This window comes from Mustela nivalis, assembly GCF_964662115.1.
Source record: "Mustela nivalis genome assembly, chromosome: 1".
NCBI classification, from domain to species: domain Eukaryota; kingdom Metazoa; phylum Chordata; class Mammalia; order Carnivora; family Mustelidae; genus Mustela; species Mustela nivalis.
Genome location: NC_139020.1, coordinates 5,398,689 through 5,419,872, shown reverse-complemented (window position 1 = coordinate 5,419,872; position 21,184 = coordinate 5,398,689). Strand labels below are relative to the sequence as shown.

The 21,184-nt window shown below is 47.1% G+C and overlaps 1 protein-coding gene across 1 annotated transcript in view; it reads left to right on the top strand.

Annotated features, from left to right (window-relative positions):
* PCP4 (Purkinje cell protein 4) overlaps window positions 1–20,658 on the top strand; it is a 54,029-nt gene extending 33,371 nt beyond the window's left edge. Inside the window, exon 3 of the mRNA XM_082744931.1 lies at window positions 20,255–20,658. Within this exon, the coding sequence (XP_082601057.1) occupies window positions 20,255–20,382 (128 nt within the window). The 3' untranslated portion in view covers window positions 20,383–20,658. The remainder of the gene's footprint in view (window positions 1–20,254) is intronic.
* The last annotated feature ends 526 nt before the right edge of the window (window positions 20,659–21,184 follow it).

The following is a 21,184-nucleotide window of genomic DNA, read 5'->3' as shown; positions in this document are numbered from 1 at the left end:
AGCCTGGGCTCTCTGATAAGATGGTTTAAATTTGTAGGTTTCCTATTAGTGAGTTTGTTTGTGATTACAGAGGCATGTGGGAATGCTAATGTTCCTTCTTGAGAAAGGGTGTTCTTGGGAGATAGTGGGCTGAACTGTCTTTAGAAACTGAACTCCCTCTCAGGCGGGACCTGCCCTCCCACACGCAGGAAGAGGGAGCCTTGAGGTCCCTGTAACCTGTCTCCCTGGGCATCCTTCCAGCCACCACACATCTCGCTTCAACTCGGGGACAGACGTCTCCCAATTCCTCAGGAAATTAAAAATAGAGCTTCTCTATGACCCTGCCATTTTACTCCTGGGTATTTACCCCAAAGATACAGATGTCGTGAAAAGAAGGGCCATCTGTACCCCAATGTTTATAGCAGCAATGGCCTTGGTCACCAAACTGTGGAAAGAACCAAGATGCCCTTCAATGGATGAATGGATAAGGAAGATGTGGTGCATATACACGATGGAGTATGATGCCTCCATCAGAAAGGATGAATACCCAACTTTTGTAGCAACAAGGATGGGACTGGAAGAGATTATGCTGAGTGAAATCAGTCAAGCAGAGAGAGTCAATTATCATATGGTTTCACTTATTTGTGGAGCATAACAAATAGCATGGAGGACAAGGGGAGATGGAGAGGAGAAGGGAGTTGAGGGAAATTGGAAGGGGAGGTGAACCATGAGAGACTATGGACTTTGAAAAACAATCTGAGGGTTTTGAAGGGGCGGGGGTGGGAGGTTGGGGTACCAGGTGGTGGGTATTATAGAGGGCACAAATTGCATGGAGCACTGGGTGTGATGAAAAAACAATGAATACTGTTATGCTGAAAAAAAAAAAAAAGAAAGAAAAAAGAAAAAAAAAAAGAAAGAAAAAAGAAAAATAAAAAAGAAAGCTCTTTGCCACTGACTCTAGAACAGAGCTTTGGGGAGAGCTCCTGGGACGGACGTGTTGTGAGCTTATGAAAATTCCCCTCAACACTATCGATTGGTTTCTTCCCGCATTCTTCATCAGTAACGAGTGGGAGCTCCTGATCAATACTAATTAATTGTGACAATTTGGTTTAATTTGGACCAGTCAAGAAAAAGCGCTATTTTGTTTCCACATACATTTTTCTTTTCTCCTTAGTGGGCTTCTCCTTGTTTTTGGGAAGTGACTGATGTTCATTAACTCAGGCAAGCTGAGAACAGGTTTGGCTCTGAATGCTCTTAAGAGTTACTTCAAACTGTGATAATGGGTTTTTGTTCTGATTTTTGGCCTGTGCAAAACCTAGTGTAGCGGACTGGCAGAGTCGCTAAGGCAGAGGACAGGTGGCTTTGCCGGCTTTTTGGAAGCAGTCATGTGAGCAAAAGCCGTTCACCAGCCGTGTGCTCTGAAGACAAGACCTAGCGAACTCATTCCTGGGGGTTCTCGGGCACCTCCTTGCCTTTTTCACTCTCTGTGAAGGATGGGGCCACCAACATCAGGGTCCAGGGAAAGAGAAAACACAGCCCTTTTGTTAAAGAATGATTAAGGGGAAGATAGCCCGTTGTGCTGAGTGTAGGGCCCTACACACATTGCCTGGCTGGGAAGTCAGCCTCTAACAAGGCGCCAGATACAAACTTTTTCCTTTAAAACTACTCAATATGTACCGTTCATATGACGATACATTTTCCTTACGTACTTTCTAAACCACTGTCCTGGTTTAAGCATAGCAGATAGATAATTGGAAACGTTTTAGGGCATGAACAATTAATTTGAATTTAAGTCATTTTCCACATAAGGAGCACAAAAGTTCCCGGCTCTCTGTGCTTGCTTTACTTCGTAAGGGACTGGGGGAATCCTCCTGCATCACTTCGTGTGCCCTTTGTAGTGGTGAATGATTTCTGGTTTTGCATTGTGTTTTGTAGGGGGTTGGAGAGGGCTCCAAAGTGTTTGGCCCATGGAGATGGGAGCTCTAAGTCTTCTCTTACAGCAGGACAGGTGTGACTTAGACCAGCTGCACACAGCAGACAGGGTGCGCAGCGTTTCTGGGCCTAGATCTTAAGAAACCAGCAGCTTTGAACTTTTTGTCCCTGAAAAAGCTTGCTGTGGGAGAAGGCAGTGGCCACCTGAGAAGCCTGATACTCTGGACCCGTCCTATCATGAGAAAGCGCGGGCTAGCTGTGCGAAGCAGCGGCGGCTGACATGCCTGACCAGCCCGGGATGGCGCCGTCTCTCCCAGCCCCACTGCAAGACGAGTGGTAATACCCCCCAGGTGCCTCTGGCCCCAGGACCCTCTCGCTGCAGCACACGGACGGTTCCACACAAGAAGTGCCCAGCTGAGCTCACCCTCCTCCAGAACCGGTGGGCAGAACAAGCACTTCCTGTGTTTCTGCTGTTAAGTCTGGGACAGCGGCTGTCACAGACCTGCGCCTGTCCTCTTTATTAGCCTGGCGGTCAGCGATCCTCTCCCTCCTCCTCTCCTTCGAGGCCATTCCGGACTGTTCTGTCTTCTTGCTGGTAGGACTGTCATCTTTCCCGGAAGCGTACCTTTAGGTTCTCAAAAACCAGAACAGAGATGTTGCAAAACAGGATCAACTCCAGCCTTTTTCTGCACATTTGTTCGAAAAAGTATTTGCTCAGCACCTGCTCTGTGCTAGACATTGTTATCAGAAGGAGTCAGGGTGTATTTTAAAAGCGCAGCGCTGGGAGAATGGGGCCAGAAGTCCTTAGTGACAAATGGACGGGCCGTGGTCCTGGGGGTGGGGGAGAGGAGGGCCCACCCCACCCCTGAGGAGCTGGAGGAGCGTTAACTACAAAGGGACCGTTTGCAAAGATGTGCACAGGGTTTAGGGAAACCCACACAGAACAGTGCAGCACCTCGGACTGGCGATGGCAGAGCCTGAGGAGAGGCGTCTGAATGCGAAGGGGAAGACGTCTGGAGAGGCAGCCTGACAGGGACCGTGTCCTGCTGCTGAGGGACATCCCTGAGCTGCCCAACAGTGCAGACGTACAGGGTTGTCAGATTTAGAAAGTAAAAGTATGGGACGCTCCGTTAAATTTCAGTGTCAGATAAGCAAAAAAAAAAAAATTAAAAAAAAAAATTAAAGTATAAGTATGTCCTATGCCATATTGGGTACATACTTATACTAAACATTTTTCATTGTTTTTTCCTGAAGTTGGAATTTATAGGCAGCCTGTATTTTATCTGCAACGTTGGCAGAGAAAGAGGCAAGGGACTTAATGACCAGATCTGTCTTTCTGTCTTCGGATTGTCTGTCATGCCGTCGGTTGGAGGAACCCAACCAAAGCCACAGGACGATGGTTAGGACAGGCAGAGAGCAAAGCTGAGGAGCAAAGCTTGAAAGAATTGCATTGTGTCTTGCCCATGCACTTTTGTCACTGAAGCCTGGGTCATCAGCTACCCCTCTCAGCGTTCCCTAATTTAAAAAAATGTAGCTTATTATACTATGAGTGATGGCAGATGTACACAGACACCGCGGCAGGAGTTTTGAAAGCAAATTCTGGATTGGTTTCAGAAAAAGCACAAAAGAGGAAGGAAAGAAGGAAGGAAAGAAAAGAGAGGAAGGGAGAGAAAGAAAGAAAGAAAGACCATTTATTAATATTGTCCCTTTAACTGTGTAGTGTCATTGGTTGATGAAAGCCCGGCAGCTCTATTTTTGGAAGAGCAGTTAGGCAGTCCGTGAACGTTAGTGTGTTTTCCAGGTGGTCAGTTTAAGGTCTCAGGCCCTCTCAGGTGTCATCCAGGAGCAGAGGGAGGTGGCCGAAGACTGGGGAGGGGAACTTAATAGAATGCAGCCAGGAATGTGTGCAAAGCTGCGCACATCTCCACCTGGCCTGAAGGAGAGCCCCGGATGGAAGCCCAGGCCAACTGGGAAGTGGGGGGGGTGTGAAGAGCAGACACCATCACCCCCTCCTGAAGCCAGGTTTATCAGGGCAGGAGGGAGCGCCGGCAGTTTTAGCCTCCTGGGATTTGGGCTGCCTGGGGCGTGGTCAGGCACCCTCCAGTGACGTGGGTCTGGAAGCCACAAAGAAGCTTCCAGAAAAGCTGCCTCCCTGTGGCCCATTGAGCCTGTGGATGAGTCACCCACCTGCCCTGGGGAAAAGGAGGCCTGGCAGCGACCCCAGGAGCTCCCCAGGAGGGCGGGAGGGAGGCACGCAGCCCTGGGCTCTCTCTAGAAGCAGAGGCTGAGATCTGCCTTCACTGTCCTGGAGAGGGAGGAGGTGGTAGGTTGGAGTCCTTAGTTTCAAACTTGTCTGACTGCGGGACCAGCTGGTGAAGAAGTACAAGAAGCAAACATCCCTTCCTTCTAGTCCAGCGCAAACCGGAGCTAAAATTTCCCCCCTCTCCTGCCTCACACAGCCGAGAGAATTGCTCTTTTGGGCATGTCAGGGAAGACAGTTTCCCACAGAAATGAGGACTTAAGCCCCTTTAATAGGAACCAAATTCCGAAAGTTCAAGAGGAAAGAAGGATAACCAATATTACAGGATCACTGAACTTGAAATACCGTTATTTATAAACTTTGTTTTTTCCAGTATTGATTTGAAGGTGTACATATAATTATTATTTTTAACAGAAATGGTTGCTTGTCGTGATCGAGAAGTCTAAGTATTTGCACATCGCTAAATCTAATTTAATGAGACATTTAAAACAATTCCATTTCCTTTGAAAGTTACCTCCCTCCGCCAGAAAACTGACTGACCTGGGATTCCTCTGAGTTCTTGCCAGAGAACTCCTGTGCCAGCAGCCACTTTCCTTTTTCCTATTAGGATTTGGAATTGAGTCGACCAACGATCGACTGAAAGATGTATTGATTCCACAGACCCAGACGGGGGGTGACGGTGGGGGTGGGACATGGGAACACCGAGACACTGCCTCTTTCACATTTAGGAGAATTCTCCTTCCAGTAATTTATGATTATGCGAAATAGAAGCTCGCTGCCATGTTTGTGCTTGGCAAGGGCCCTCTTCAATATTTCTAAAATGCCTTCTTCTCCTTCGACCCTTCCACCACCCCGGACCCTGAAGATAATTGAAAATTGAACTGTGCTCCAGCATTCACTTAGAAAGCAACGTGTCCTTGGATGTCAGAGAGAATCTTTCCTGGCTAGGTGCTGATGTGAGCCAAGTCATTCCGACGTTAGACTCTTCCTATCATAATGAGCTCCCAGACCTAAGTGCAACAAATTGACCTTTGAACGTGGCACAACTCATTACCTACAGCACTCATTGCTAATCACAATGGAGACGGTGCGTCTCCTCGCCTCTGACCTTTCTTAGATTTTAGAGTTTCAGCGTTTCAGTGCAAACATAAACCCTTTGGCAGTTTGAATTGATGTGCCCTCACCGAGATTCAATTTCCCACCCCTCCATAAAGCAAGCGTTTTTATAGCATGCTTTGCAAATGGGCTAGGTCATCAGAAACAGCCCACGAAGGGGTGAGTTGGAGATTATAGTGCATTTTCTGGCTACAGAAAGTTCTCTAAATGTTCCTCCAGATAGTGGCACTCACTAAGTGTTCGTAGGATTTTCAGAAGAAAATAGAGAACTGTTCAGCATCGAACTTTTGCTGAGCTCATCCGGGAATCAGCTGCTACCATGATGACAGCTCCGCAGCATTTCGACATTTTAGTCAGTTACTTTTAGGTTTCTCTTTGCTTTTCGGCTGTTGCCCTGTGTGCAGTACCCCTGGACCTGCTCGGCTGGCTGTAAGGTCTGGCCAGAAAACCGTGTCTGCGCCTCCGTTTGCTCACCAAGGGGTGGGAAAAGAGGCGATCCTGTTTCTGGTCCCTGCCATTTGTGGCTTGGCCATTGACAGGTGGTTCAGCTGTGGTGAACTGTTTCACGTCTCTTGGCCCCATTCCTCGTTGTGGGACAATGTTGTCTCTGGGCTGTTGCTATTTTGACGCGTTAGGATCCTGGGGTTGTCCCTTTCCGGGACACTAGCGGAGGTTTGACGTCTTTGGATTTTATGTTCTGCACACATCGAAGGAACAGTGCCTGTGAGACCGAAGGAGAAAAACGATGCTATTTCCCGGTGGAGGCAGTGGAGGGGAAAGAAAACACAACGGGCAGAATCGGAATAGGATTGTCAGCGCCTGTGATAACAAATATAACTATTTCAACAAAATGGGAAAATTTGTTCTTTCATTGGACAGACTGCATGTCCGCATTGCTGCTTGCAGAACACGAACAGAGGCTCATTTTTTTGGACTTTCCGTGGTATGCATTTGGGTGTGTGTAAGGCTGCCTGACCAGCGGCTGGCCTCTCGGTGTGGACAGGTGTAGACGACAGTAGTCCACTCATCACAGGAACACAAAAGAAGCGGGCGGCCTCCTACGGCTGAACCGTGCACACCCGCACACATATAAAGGTTGCTATCAGCCCTCCTGCTATCCCTGAAATCAAATTGTTCCTGTGATTTCTTTCTTTCTTTCTTTTTTTTTTTTTTGGTTCCTGCGATTTTGCTTCCAGAAAATATTCTAATTATCCTTCGAAACTTTGTAACCATTTCACCTGAGGGTTTGGGCAATGCTCCGATGCCATGCACTACTGATATCATGTGTGGGGTCACCGACAAGTGCCCCTCCAGATCCTGGCAAAGGAACATTGAGTTATAGCCACTCTTGGAAAAATGTCTTGCTTTGCATTTTCTATAAACCCAGCCCAGAGAGACTCTAAATTATGGCAATGAGTGGAGGATTTGAACTATAACTTTGAAATTACGAGCCAGAGTAGTTGGTGGAAAGTGAGAATCGTGTCTTAAAAGACTCAGGGAGCTACCTGCGGATAAAATGAGCAATCTTATTCTGTTCACACATCTCAAAGTTGAAAAAACTGTAACATCTTGCCAATTACATATCGGAGATGGAAGTAGACTGTTAGGTCACTCTGGCCATGCACAGCTGGCAAAATATATCTCTGGTGTGTATTTCCTCAGTTCAGCTTAAAATGACTTTAGTGAAAGGTCGGATGCCTCAGCTCTGGGGAGCACTTCTATTCTTTAACAGACCGATGTTAGACATTTTCCCCGAACATCCTGCCTAAATTGGTTTTCCATATCAGTTTCTTGATATCTGCCTCTATTAATGTTCCCTTGAGCAACTGCAACCCCAAATGGATATTTTATCACTGCTTATATTTTTGATCTAGACGGAAATGCTTCCATTACCTCTGTTGATCATCAGAATGCTTCAAGGGATGCTATTTCAATGCTGATCCTTTGAAAAATGATTTTTTTTTAAAAAAAAAAGGCTATTTAGAAACTGAGTAAGATTAGATCATGTTGCCTGACACTGGAAATTTCTCTGTTTTTGGAATTCTTGAAATAAAAATACTCTGCTTTATTTTTGGTCTGTAAGGACTTCTGTGTGTGTGTGTGTGGGGGGGTGGTTTGATGGCTCCCCTGTCAAAGCGGGACATAAAAATTCTTGCTTAAACAGTGACAATGTCTCATCAGACCAAGCACGGTTCACATCTGAATTTTTCTCAGGGGCTGGCTCTCCGAAACCAGTAGGAGATATGGGGAGACTCCGAACTTCACCACGACCTGGGAAAGCGCTTCTTATTCCTTTTCTTCCTCAGATGAGTTGTTGGAACATTATCATGAAATAATTCTTTAAAGCAAAACCCAAACTCAGCTGTTGGCTAGTCCTTCTGGGTCTGGATACCAGATGTGGCTCACCTGCTGAGCCCAGATACCACCTAACCTCATTCTGTCCTGGGCATTTGACTTTATTCTCTTCTTACAACTATGTGAATCCATCTTTCTGGCGAGCAGAATAACAAATCCAAAGCTTAAAATGACGGCCCTCTAAGAAGCTCTTTCCAACAGATCAGCTTGGCCATGAGCTTGTAAGACGGTGGCATTTGAAAAAGCAAACAGAAGCGGTGCGTCGAGCATACGCAAAGGAACAGGGAAGCAGAGGCTAGTGGGGTCAGGACACCAGCCTGCGTGGAATTTAAACCCACAACTGACGGTTCCTGGAACCAATTTATGTCTACACCTTTGTGATAGAGGCTCACACCTCTGTGCAAAGCCATCCCTGTCCTTAGGATATTACAACACGGAATGCATGGTCATGTTCAGGACATTTGAAGGATATTTAAAATATGGAAGTCGGCAACATGAGTAGTCTTGTCTTTCTTGCTGTGAGTGAGAGGAGCAGGGAGGGAAAGGAGGCACATGATGCATGACTGGACAGAGCGTCCGGGCTGGCGGCAGCCTCAACTCTGAGATCTAAGCAGCAGCCATGTTCATCAGCCTGACCACAGCTGCACCTGCCATGCAGCTGCCTCTGGCTTCGCTTCACAGACACCCCCTTTTCAGGTGTCACCCAGAGCATTGCCTCCCCAGAGTCAAATTCTGTATACACAATGGACACATCTGCCAATGGTCCTGCACATCTAAGGAAGCTTGTATTTCCTGAAAATCTGCACAGGAACATGCCTGTCCACTGGGATTAGAGGCACAGGGCCGAGAGCCAGGGTGAGAATGTGTCCGCTGAGATAGCGCAGCCCTGCCGCTTAGCTGCTGTGGGGATCCAGGAAGAACACAGAAACATATGCCAGGGCTGAAGCCGGCCATCGGCACATGGCTGGAGGAAGGCCTCACTCACCAGGCATTGCCGCAGAGCACAGGGGAGAAGAGGTCTCCAGGCCAATGTCTGAACACAGTGTTGGTCCCTTTCTGGGGCGCATGTAATGCTTTTTCTATCCACGCTGCTGCCTCGCCACAGCCCGGGGCTCCTCTGCTCTGTAGACTTGGGAGCCTTTCCCTTCCTGCCTCACCAAGTCTGGAAAGCAGTCCATTTGCCTTAGCTCCTCCTTTCCCTCTAAAGGCACGTTCTCTGGAATGATAGGCAAGGGGGAGCGAAGACCTTCAGGTTTCTACATTAATGAGGTGAGCTAGTGCTCCTTGGAGGCTGCTTGAAGATGGCCTGTCATTATGAATGCATTTTCTTTCATTTTAACACCAGAGAACTTTATAAAATTCTCCGTGATGCTGAAATGTTCAGAGTTTAAACCTTTGAAACTTTGAGTGTTAGCAGGTAGGGGCAAATGAGCCCGAGAAGATTTCACCCTTCTGAAACGGTAAAACCAGGTCATATAAGAGAAAGGGAAAACAGTTAATATTCCAAAGCTCTGAAAGAAGAAAAAAGTGGTCTTGGAGCAGATTGAAGGGAGGATGCTACATCCTGATTAAGGAAAACTCACATTTGTTTCCTGTATTTTCGAGTATTCCAAGTTACATACTTCCAAAAGTATGAGAGGGGAAGGCTATGGAGTCAGAAGCCATGGTTCGAAAGCCTGAAAGTAATGTTTGGCAAAGGTTACTGAATATATTGGAAATATTTCTTTAAAAACCCTGAGGTTTTAAAAGTTCTAAGTGCTGTAAAGAAATGGCCAGCCATATCAGAAATTGGACAAATGCACATAGCAGAAGAAAAAAAAAAACATATAGTTAAAAGGGAGGAAAATATAGCCAATATACAGTGATCTATATTTGAATTTGTTATTAGCCTGAAATAAATTCAAATGAATTATATGCTCATTATAATATATGTGTAAGTAGATGAGGTTCATCTACAAGAAGCTGAGATCCTAAAATAACAACAGCCTAAACAATAAAGTTATCTCTTCCTCATAGAAAAGGTAGGTAGTTGAGGGCAGTCAGGATAGTTACAAGGAGCATTAAGCCCCTGTATTGCTCTTTGCATGAGACTTTTTTTTTAAAGTTATAGCTTTTTATTTTTAAGACTTTATTTATTTATTTGACAGAAATCAAAGTAGGCAGAGAGGTAGGCAGAGAGAGAGAGTGGAAGGGAAGCAGGGTCCCCGCTGAGCAGAGAGCCCAATGTGGGGCTTGATCCCAGGACCCTGGGATCATGACCTGAGCCAAAGGCAGAGGCTTTAACCCACTGAGCCACCCAGGCACCCCAGCATGAGACTTTTAATTTATGGCCCAAAATGGCTGCTTAAGTGCTAGCCATTGCATTTGCATTCTGCCCAGCAGAAAGCTGGTAGGAATAAGAAAAAAAGTACAGAGCGTCAGCTTTCTTTTAGATTTCTTTTTTCCCACCAACATCATACTGGCTAGAAACTAGTTGTGTGGCCATACCCAACAGCAAGGAGGTTGGAAACCTAGTTTTGGATTTATAATTAAGGAAGGGGGGATAAGTGGATGCAAGGAGCAGATTCGGCCACAGTCCATTTCTGCTTATGGAGTTTCTCGAGCACGTACGTATCTGGCTGGCTTGCGTGGAGGGCTGGTCTAAGGTGATGGATGACTCCTTTGTTCTCTGTCCTCCCAATCAACCTGAAGTCATTTTTCTTTGTCAGCATGTGGACAAAGGCAAATTGTGGCTTTTCAGGGGGGTGTGCTGTAAGGGAAGTTAGCTGTTGATTCCTGGGAAGGAATTTTCATTCTTTGCATGTGCTTAAAAGAGGGAAAGAGACATTTGGTATGTTATCCTCACCTCTCAAAGGGTTCTCCTTTACCTACTTTGATTCAAGCTATTCTCCTGTAAGTACTAAAGAATTTTCTATGAAAATAAAATGAAAGCCAGCTCTCTGATCCCTAAACACATGGGGGATGACCCCCTTTCCTTACGTAACATCACTGCCCCCCTATAAACCAGGCCTGCCTGCAGCAAATGGTGGCAGAGACAACAGAACCACTGTCGCTAGATTCAGCACAAGGGGGTTATTACAGGGTATCAGCACCCTACAGAATTTCTGAAAGGCAGGGAGCCCAGCCTGTACCGTGCACCTCCAGGAGCACTGCATCCAGAAACACCTGACCATGCAGGTTGTTCCAGCAGAAACCCCACCAGTGGGGCTGCCTGGCTCATGACTGCCAGGCTCGTGCTCCAGAGAGATCCAAAGCCTCTGCCTCTGTGCTTGTCAGAGACGGGGTCTTTCTGTGTTTGCTGGCCACTGCCAGTGCTCACTTCTGCTTTCTCAGAACCCACTGCGCTGCACCTGCCCGGCTGGCGCTCAGTCTGGGGAGCAGAGTCGTCCTTCTCGGACACCTGGGAATGGTTTGCCTCCAGCAGGTCAGCATCTGTGGTGGAGCCGGTGGAGCTGGTGGAAGGAGAGGGTCCTGGCTTAGCCCGTCTGCCTGTCACCATCTCAGGTAGTGGTAATTGTAACTGTTCTTTATATGTGACAAGGCAGGCTAGTGCACACTTTCTCCTTGTCCCTCTAAAACAAGTCTCAACTCATGATCATCTCCATCGCAAACACAGGGAAGCATCTGAACCCCAGAAAGGCAAATCTGAATACACTCAGTCGGTTGGAACTTGAATTTGAGCTTTCCCTGGTGAAGCTTTTTCTTCATACCTCATTTGCCTATCTTTATTTTTTTTTTCCTAGAAAAATGTAAGCATTGTGGCTGGTGTTATGGGCTGAACTGCGTCTGCCCCTCCCAACATTCATTGGTTGAAGCCCTGATCCCCTAGCACTCCAGAATGGGATTGTATTTGGAGACAGGGTCTTTAAAGAAGTGGTTAAGGTCAAATGAGGTCATTAACATAGGTCTTAATCCAGGACAACTGGTTCTTATAAGAAGAGGTCAGGACCCGGACTCGCACAAGGGTCGACCATGGGAGGACACAGGAAGAAGATGGGTCTGCAGGCCCAGGAGGGGGGCTTCAGAGGAGCAAACTCTGCATGCACCTTGATCTCCGACTTCCAGCCTCCAGACTGTGAGCAAATCCATTTCTGCCTTTGAAGTCCCCTGCTGTGTTCCACAGCCCTCGCGGACCAGTACAACTAGGAGCCATTTTGCCTCTCCAAAAAAAAAAAAAAAAATATAGTTTTTTCAATGATATTTCTGTCTTCTTGTTTGTTCTGTTCCTGGCCTTAATGAATTTTGGGGAGAATTTGATCTCAGCAACACCTCTGTGTAACCAGAGGTTACCTAAAGGGCCCAGCCCCATAGTCTTTGTCTATAAGCAAGATGCATGGATGTCGGGGGCAGAGCAGTGGCCCCATGGAGGCAGAGGCCGTAGGAGCTGGAAGTAAGCCAGTGCTTTCAGCCGGCCCAATTAGGCTTTGCATTAACAACAGCCCGTTTTGCACAGTGGAGACTGTGGGTCTCAGAATGCCTCTCTTTTAGGACACCAGAGAATTTCTCTCTCTTGGAAAAGCTGGGAGAATCAAAAAGGTGCTACCTTGGTGTGTGGAAAGTTACAAGTGGGAAATATGTGTTTATTGGGTGTGGGAACACAGGAGATGCAGGCAGCCCTCGCTCCTGCTGCTGCTAATATCTGACCTTGTTCATTAATCTCCACTGCTTAGCCAAGACCTGGAAAATTGCAATTCTCCGCACCAGCAGCCCCCATTCAATAAATCCCAAGCCAGCGGGCAGGAACGAGAAGCCGCTTGGAGCTCAGAGCTCTGGTGCCGGCTTGCTGGCATTCCACGCACAGGCCCAGCCACGGGGGAATGCTGTAACTCATGGCCGACTGGGTTTGTCCCCAGCTTTCTTTTTTAAATTGGCATTTCATAAGATACTGATGCCAGAATTTTTTGGAACTAGGCATACAAAATTATCTTTAGTATTTTTTTTGTGAGGGAGGACATGACCTCCTCTCTAACACCAGGTCCCTTGTTCCCTGGGTGCATTTGGATTCAATTTGAGGCTTAAGGGATAAGAATTCCATTCTTTGCTTGCTTTTCTTGCTGGTCTCTTTGCTTTCCCTGTCTCAAGGGCCTGGGTTTGTGTCCTTGTGCAGAAAGCCACACTGGCTATCCTTTCCCAGTAGGGGACCTGGGTGCCGGAGAGGGCGGAGACCCAGCTGAGAAGCTCCAGGAGCTCACGTTACTGTGTTACTGTGTTACTGTGTATCAATTAGTTTAAGTATATCAAGGGCAACACAATGGACAGATGTGAATTCTTTCCACCTTCATATTATACCCTGAAAGACAGTAGGGCATTCTAAGAACTTTAGTATTACAATACCCCATTTGCAAGGCATACTTAAGTTAAATGACTGTTATTTCTTAATGGTGTGCTAAAATTTAGGTCCTTTTATAGTAGGCTCTGTGCTGTGCCTCCTAATCAAGGCAAACTCCTACTCAGGACAATTATATCCCAATTTACTGCTTATGCACAAATTTCTGATCTACAGGATTAGGACTTGGGAGGTAATTTGTTTCTATAAAATACCTCTTAGAATATGGAGAGTTATAAGTATGTAAATGACCGTGTGTGCGTGTGTGCGCGCGCACAAGCCCCCATGTTCATGACTTACTACCAGTACCTCCAGGCAATGACTCTACATTGTCATAAACTCAGAAACAAATATATTTAATAGTTCCTTCGGTCAAGCATGGGGGTTAATATGATGCTGAGTTTCAAACTTTTTATCAGATCCTGGGCTGTCACAGGATCCAGGAATAGCTCTTATGTTCTGGATGACTACGTGTCTGTTAATTTCTAAGGAATTTGTGCTAATTATTTGAAGTCTGCTACTTAGATTGTGGATGCACGGATGGAGAATAATTTTTCAAAACGTGTTGTTTCTTGGCAGTGCAGAGGCCCTGCCGTCCCTCCCTGGGCAGCTGGGTCTTCACCTCCCTTTGGGGACAAGCCTCCTCCCCTGACCCTGTCTCTTTCCTGGAACCCTTGACTGACCTCATAACATGCAGGCGGGCACACAGCGTGTGCGCGCACGTGCACGCACACGCGCACACACACACACACACACACACATTGTTTTTGGAATTTATGAAATTCCATTATTTATTTGTACATTTACCTTTCTATTTTCTGTTTCTCCCTGACAGAAAGGGTCTTTGGGCTTCTTCTTTTCTCTCTCTCAGCCCTTAGAACAGTGATGGACCGACATGAGGCCTTCTCCACCATTTGCCGCATGGTAAAATTTGGTGTAAATTCTCCTGGACTGCCTAGTAAATGAGCAGATTTTGCAAACTGTTTAATTGTATCATGTGTTTAACTTGGACCATTTAAAATTTTCTTTCCCCCTAAGAAATATTAGCTGGTCCACACAAAAGTCTGTCATGTTGGCCTCTAGGGATCTGAAAGTAATGCTACCCTGCTGATTAAAGCCAAGATTTGGAGCAAGGCTGGGCTTCCTGATCAGCCCTTGGCCAGCACTCACCAGGTGATCTTGGGAGAGGCACACCATGGTCTCTGTGCCTTTGAGAAATGGGGACAGTGGGCATTTCCTGCAGCTCTTGAGAATGCAACAGCCAGACAAGGGAAAGAATAAAAGCTCCTTTGAACCCTTTAGGGCCCAAAGTTAGGTGAAGTGTTATTCTAGGTTGAATTTTGTCCCCCAAATTCATATGCTAAAGCCCTGCACCTAGTCCCTTAGAATGAGGCCAAGTTTGGAGATAGGGACTTTGATGAGGTGATTAAGTTAAATCTAGGCTTTTTATGGTATCTGACCGGTGTCCTTATAGGAAGGAGAAGAGATGCCAGACCATGTGAGGACACAGCCGGAAGGTGGCTGTCGGCAAGCCAGGCACAGTACAAGTATATACTTATATATACTTATATAAGTATCCCATGCTTGATCGAAGGAACTATTAAATATATTTGTTTCTGAGTTTATGACAATGTAGAGGTCTCTGGAAAAATGGAACCCGCTCACGTGTTAGTCGAGGACTTGAGCTTCAACTGAGAGAGAACGGATGTCTGTCATCCAAATTGTCCAGTCGGGGGCACTCTGTAATGGCAGCCGGGCAGGTGGCCACGGGTGACCAGTAAGAACCTGTTGATGGGCTCTAGCTCTGATTGGAGGACCACTCTTCTAGCGCGGGCTCTGTGTTGATCAGAATACATGCACACAAATGGTATTTTGGCACGTCAAACCATTTTCCCCTACGAGGGATTTTCGCGGCCATATGGAAGACTTGCAGTATTCACCTGGGGTTGTCTTGGACTGGTAGTAGCTGCTTCCTTTTCTATTTATGATTCTTTATTTTACATTTGCCGTCAAATGATCTGTGGAAGAAAAACCACTTAACTCTATGAGGGAGAACCTATTTCATGCTCAGCGAAGGGTCGCTCTTATGACAATGACATCTTTAAGAATGGCTGCCTGTACATCTCTCTTAGGGCATCATAAAATCCACAACAGCAGAGCCACTTTCTGTCTCAGTTTCTGCAAGGAAAAGGCAGTATTTCAGAAAAATAGCATAAGGAATATCTACCGGACAGCACGGGGTTTCTTCCTGGGGACAGGGCAGGGCAGCACTGAATCCCAAGACTCTCGAGCCCTGAGGGGCGTCAGCGCTCATGGTGCTGGCCGGCGGCTGGGCTCTGGGCTATGGCTTGGTTGTCTGATGAAGTTTCTGCCGAGGGAGAGAAGTCTCGTTGTTTGGGACCGTTGTGCAGCTGGTTCTGCAAGGGAAGATTGGTGGACACGGACTGGAACGGAGGCCAATAGAAGGGCAGGTAGATAATGTGGGGGTAGTAATGGCCCAGACGGCCTCACACCATTGAGACCAGGCCTGCCAGAGCTGGGGGAAATCTGAACGGCTTGTGGGGGCTTCCCGCCCACCTGAACTCACAGGACGTTGCAGCTGTGGTGGTGCCTCTCACAGCCCAGAGCTACGTGGTCAGGAAGTCGGGTTCCCTCTTATTCTCGGGGGAGTCGGCAATCACTAGCTTTTTACGACCAGCTAATTGGTATGAATAACGTCTTGACCATTCTGCTGGTCAGCTTCAGAATGTCTTCACAGAGGGACGCACAGAAATGATAAAATCCCTGTACTCCAGAGAGATGGGGTAATAGCAGCCATGCGGTAATGGGCAGGGGCACTACTGCCCGCTCAGGCTGGTGGAAAACCATCACCAGGAACCGGGTCCCTATGCCTTTTGCCTACCGGGATTCTGGACACAAATGTCAGGTGGAGAGCCCGCCCTGCCCAGCTGTAAGCCCGCACGCATTTTTGTGAAGTGACAAGTAGAAGCATTTGGGGAACGGCTACAGGGTGTCTGGAGATGAGAACAGCACACGTATTCCCTCTGCTCATTTACATCTACCACGCCTTTTGCACAGGGTCTGGGCCCCCTTCAGTGCCTCCAAGCGCCGGTGACTGGGGACTGGCAGAGTTGATATTCACATGACCTGTGGTTGTGGGCTGCACCTGTCTTTCTGTGTAGCCTCTGGGCCTTGTGCTGCTGAGCAAGGATGTGAAGTCACAAGCACAGCAAACACCACCTGCCGTCCAAGAGGCTGGGGAGGGTCTGACCCCTTGGCGCCATGGTCTCATTGCCTGTGATGGCTGTGTGGCTGGCCCTGCTGGGAAGCATCTCTTCCCTTCCCCTCCCCTCCCCTGCCCTCCTAACCCCTTCCCTCCACTCCCCTCCCCTTCCCTTCCTTTTCCCTCTGCATCAGGCCCCAAGCATTCAAGAGTCTGAGCAGGTGAAGGGCGCGGGGACTGGGGAGCCATGTGACTGCTCTAACTCCCTCCACACGCTTTGCAGCTCTGACCTATCCTGCTCAATACCACTGGGCTAGGAATTCAATTTATAGCATGGCCCTCATCTGCACAGAACACCAGGGCCTACGTGGAACTGACTTCTAAAAATGATTTTGCCTCTGTATTTTCCAGATAAGCAAACTGAGACCCAGAGAAGCTATGAACCTTCCTGAGAGTCCCACAGCCGTGAGACACATCCCTAAATCACTCTACTGGCTTCTGCCAGCTGCCTCACGGGGATCAGGACTACCTGAGGGTTGGGAGGGAGTCAGTCTCATCCCAGAGAAGGCTGGAGGGCACTGCCTGTCTGAGGCGAAGCTGCCTTTCCCTTGGTCCCTGGCCAGGTGCTGAGGGCAGGCATGGTTTTAGGCACAGAGGGGCTTAACAGCCCATCCAGAGCTCACCCTCCGTGGGGGTTTCTCAGGAGCTGTGTGTCTGAAGGTGCCCACCCCTGGATGGCTGTGAGTCCCTTCTCCGTACCCAGGCCCTGACCATTCCCGGTGGCACCCCTCCCTCCCCGTTAAACGACGCTTCCTTATGTCACTCTAGTGTAGCCATGCTCTGCATCTTGTTCATCAAGGACTGTGCCCCTCTGCCGGTGCCACGGAGGCTTTGCCGGGGCACCTCCCGGCCTCCTGCTGCTGAGTCTGGGGCTCTCTGAGCCCTGCTTTCCTAGTCTCAGGGCCACACCAAGCCATCGGTAGACCCTTGCTCAGTGGTAGTGAGCCCTGTGCCCCCAATCTAGTTGTCCCCCATTTCTCCACCACATTCTGGGGCCTCCTGCTCTGCTCTGGAAATCCTGGTGGAAGGAGTCACAGTGTCAGAACTTCCCCAGGGAATGCCTGACTCTGCCAAGTAAACAGAAAGTAACAATTCCTGAAATATTAGTGCTTTCTTTTCCAACATTGTGATATTTTTCCAGCAGAGGGAGGAACGCATAAATCACTTTCAGCTAGAGATATTAGTTTCAGAGATGATTGTGACAGTTATTTTTATGACCCATGCTCAGAATCTCATATATTTCTTAGATGTACGTAATTTTCCATACCTTCTCATTTGTCAAAAAATAATATTGTTGTTTTTGTCATGGTTATTAAGGGGACTCAGGTTGTTCAAAGCCTGCAGGTTGCAGCATTGTTTTAAATCTAAAAGGGAGGTTTTCTGGGTACCCTTGAATGACAGCTGGTCTCCCCCATTGCAATCGGATGCAAGGGTCCCTCAGGGAGGAAGAGTATTTGGGGCTCTGAACTGTCATATGATGACTCCTAGTGCTGAAGGTGCTACTTACCTGCCGACATGGTTGGTGTCGAGGGTCCATCGCTGGGAGGGCCCCGTCCCAGGCTCATGCAGTAATGCTAAAGAAACGTGTTTAAGGTACTGACATGAGCTTCAGGGAACTCCTACCCTGCCCAGTGGCCCTATCCCTTACAGGTTCCCTGAAGTGCTGTTAAACTGTGAATGCACTGAGGCAGGGGCAGACAAACCCACTGTGTCCTCTGCATCATCTGGGCTCTCATGGGTTAGAAAAACATAACCCCCCAAATAGTCCCTGAACATTGGGACATTCTAAGTGCACTACTCTTACGGGCACTGGTAGCCAATCCAATGTAGAGGAAAATGGGTCTATTGGTTTAGGTCACAGATGTATCCGTCTGGCAGGGCTTGCGAAGCCACTGTCCTCTCCTCCCGGAGGAAGGTGTGGTTGGAGGGATCTAGCAGATCAGCTTTGTCTCTGGAAAGACGGACAGGAGTCTGCTTAGGGTCTGCAAAGGGGATGTCACATAGCTAGTTGCACCTGAAATAAGGTGCAACTCATGTAATGTATATCCTTATCTTATCCTTCTCCTTATATCCTTATCATCATTTGTCTGCGTCTATCTTCTGTTTATCTTTCTCTCTATCTACCTATCTTCTTTCTATCATCTATCCATCTATCTATCATCTATTATCTGTCACCTACCTCTACTCTGTTATCTGTCTATTGATCTTCTATTATCTACCTGTTATCTGCCTATAGTCTATCTATTGTCTATCTACTGTCTATATATTATCTATCAATCTATCTATTATCTGTCATCTATGCCTTCTCTATTATCTATTGATCATCTATTATCTATTATCTACCTGTTATCTGTCTATTGTCTGTCTGTCTATCTATCTATCTATCTATTTTCGATCTACTATCTATATATTATCTATCCATCATCTATCTATCTAATTTATCTATCTATCTATCATCTATCTCTCTATTACCTATCTTTCATCGATCTTCTATCTAGGAGAGAAAGAACAGAGCAAGCAGGAAAGAACAAGCCTGCCTCACTTGAAACAATCCCATGTCCTCCACCCTTTTTGTGAGGGGTGCTGCCTGAACATTATTATCCAAAATCACTGAGAAAGGAAGTGAGTGAATGACGAATTCAGGCTGCCTGGTGTCAAAGTCGGAGGTAGAGCCCTGTCCCTGCCTCAAGTGCCACAGACATTCCCATCCGGAGCTGGACGTGCCCAGTACACTGTTGGGCTCCAGATGCAAGTCCAGGTGGCAGTGAGGTCTTGACCCAAGTGCTTTGGGGTCTGCCTTGAGCTAACTGTAGGGCCATGTTGGGTGCTTCATCTGTAGACAAAGTAGTTTGAGTCTCAACTCTGGCTGTATCATGGAATCATCTGAGAGCCTTTCACGAAAACAGGGAGTCCTGGTGTTCCCCTAGGGCTGCTGGTGCATGTGACTTGGTTTTGCTACCAGAAACCCTGAGTCTGGAGAGGGGTCCTGGGCCTGTATTTTTTTTTAAAGATTTTATTTATTTATTTGAGAGAGAGAGAGAGAGAGAGAGAGAGAAAGCATAAGCAGGGTGGAGGGGTAGAAACAGAGGAAGAAGCAGACTCACTGCTGAGCAGGAAGCCCTGTGCAGGACTGGATCCCAGGACCCTGAGATGACCAGAGCTAAAGGCAGTCCGCACCTGTTATGTTTTTAAAAAAGATAGTTTGGCAATTGTGATGATTAACTTTCTCTGGACTGAAGGAGTTTTGACAATGCTTCCTTTTTATAACTAGAGGATTTTATTTATTTATTTGTTTTTATGTTTGGCTAGAAGTTGATGCTGATGCCCAGTGAAAAGGGACACTCGGTCTGAGCTTTCACTTTGTTTTGGCTTCTATCTTATTTTCTATAATTATTACAGTGTGAGTTAGTTAAATCCTTCCAGTTTAGCAAGCATATTGCTAAGTCTCCCTCACTGGAACATAATGTAAGACCTGTGGAAGATCAACCAAATTGTGAAGTTCAGATGGGGTCATCCATTGGTGACAATGATAGAAACAGCAGCCTTCATTCAGTCAGCAGTTGCGTTGGCATCAGAAGTATATACAGGAACTCAGTGACTTTGACCCAAAGCTCTTGTGAATATCAGTTCCCCATTGGGTCAATATCTGTAGTTCTATTTAAATCGTCTCTATGAGGTTTTCAGGAAAAAGTCAAATCATAGCTAATATTTTTAACACCATGTGATATGTGGCCATGAGACATGGAAAATCACATACAGAAGGTATCTGAGGGGTTGGGACTGTGTTCTTGAGTTTCACAGTTTCTTGCAAGTGTAGAGTTAGGGCAGGCAGAGGACAGCTAAATCCTGGGCTCTGATGAGGGTCAGGACAGACTCTACTCTGTAAACCAGGTCCTGTGCTGGGGATGGTGAGTGCATGCCGTGTGGTGACTGACGGCTTTCTGCCTTCCTGCTCTCAGCTCCGTGATGGATGGCTTCACCTTTGTGTTTTCTCTTGTTACAGATGGGCAGAAGAAAGTTCAAGAAGAATTCGATATTGACATGGATGCGCCAGAGACAGAACGCGCAGCTGTGGCCATTCAGTCTCAGTTCAGAAAATTCCAGAAGAAAAAGGCTGGGTCCCAGTCTTAGTGGGAAAGCCCCTTCCTAGTATGCCAGAAGACACTGAATTCAACCATCATCTGTCAAGAAATTAAAAGAACAACACCCTAGAGAGAATCCATCTGCACACAATACACACATGCACACCTGTCCTGCAATGCATGTACAGAGACCCATGATATTTATTCCCTCATAGGAAGGTGTAGACAATTCAACTGTGGGTGGCTTAATCTCTGTGTATCTCTAGTACCATTCCTCCTGCAGCTAACTCTTGATGTTGTAATAAAATGGAGTTACGGTGCGTGATTCAAGTGTCTGCTTTGACTCTCCCTTTAGAGTAACCCAGGAAGTGACTAGCGTTAGAGATGGCTGCAAAGCAGATGTCTTAAGAGGTAGGGCTGAAACACTGCTTCTGTGAGAAGCTTCCTGCTGGGAACAAGAGATCTACTCTTTGCCATACCTGTCTCACTTGAAGAGTATTAACTGTCAACTGGCAATGCATTTTCCTCTTATGATGGGAGTAGAGCTCTGTATCCTGGGTGCCAAAAAGCCAGTCTCCCAGTGGAATTATGACTCACTTAGGAGAACAAGAAAGGGGAGGGCATGTGTCCCTCAGATATGCTCAGCAGGCACATCTCACAAATCCAAGGGGACACCCCCACTGCTGAGGCCGTTCTCTCTGCACCTGTATGGCTCCAGAGGGAAGGTGGTTCTTGAGTCCTTCCCCATCCCAACCTCCCTGAGCTCCTTACATTGTGATTTGCTACTTGCTGGAGTCTTTTGCCACAACCTGCAATTTGAGAAGCTGCCTGGCTTCTCTCCCATTAAGAGA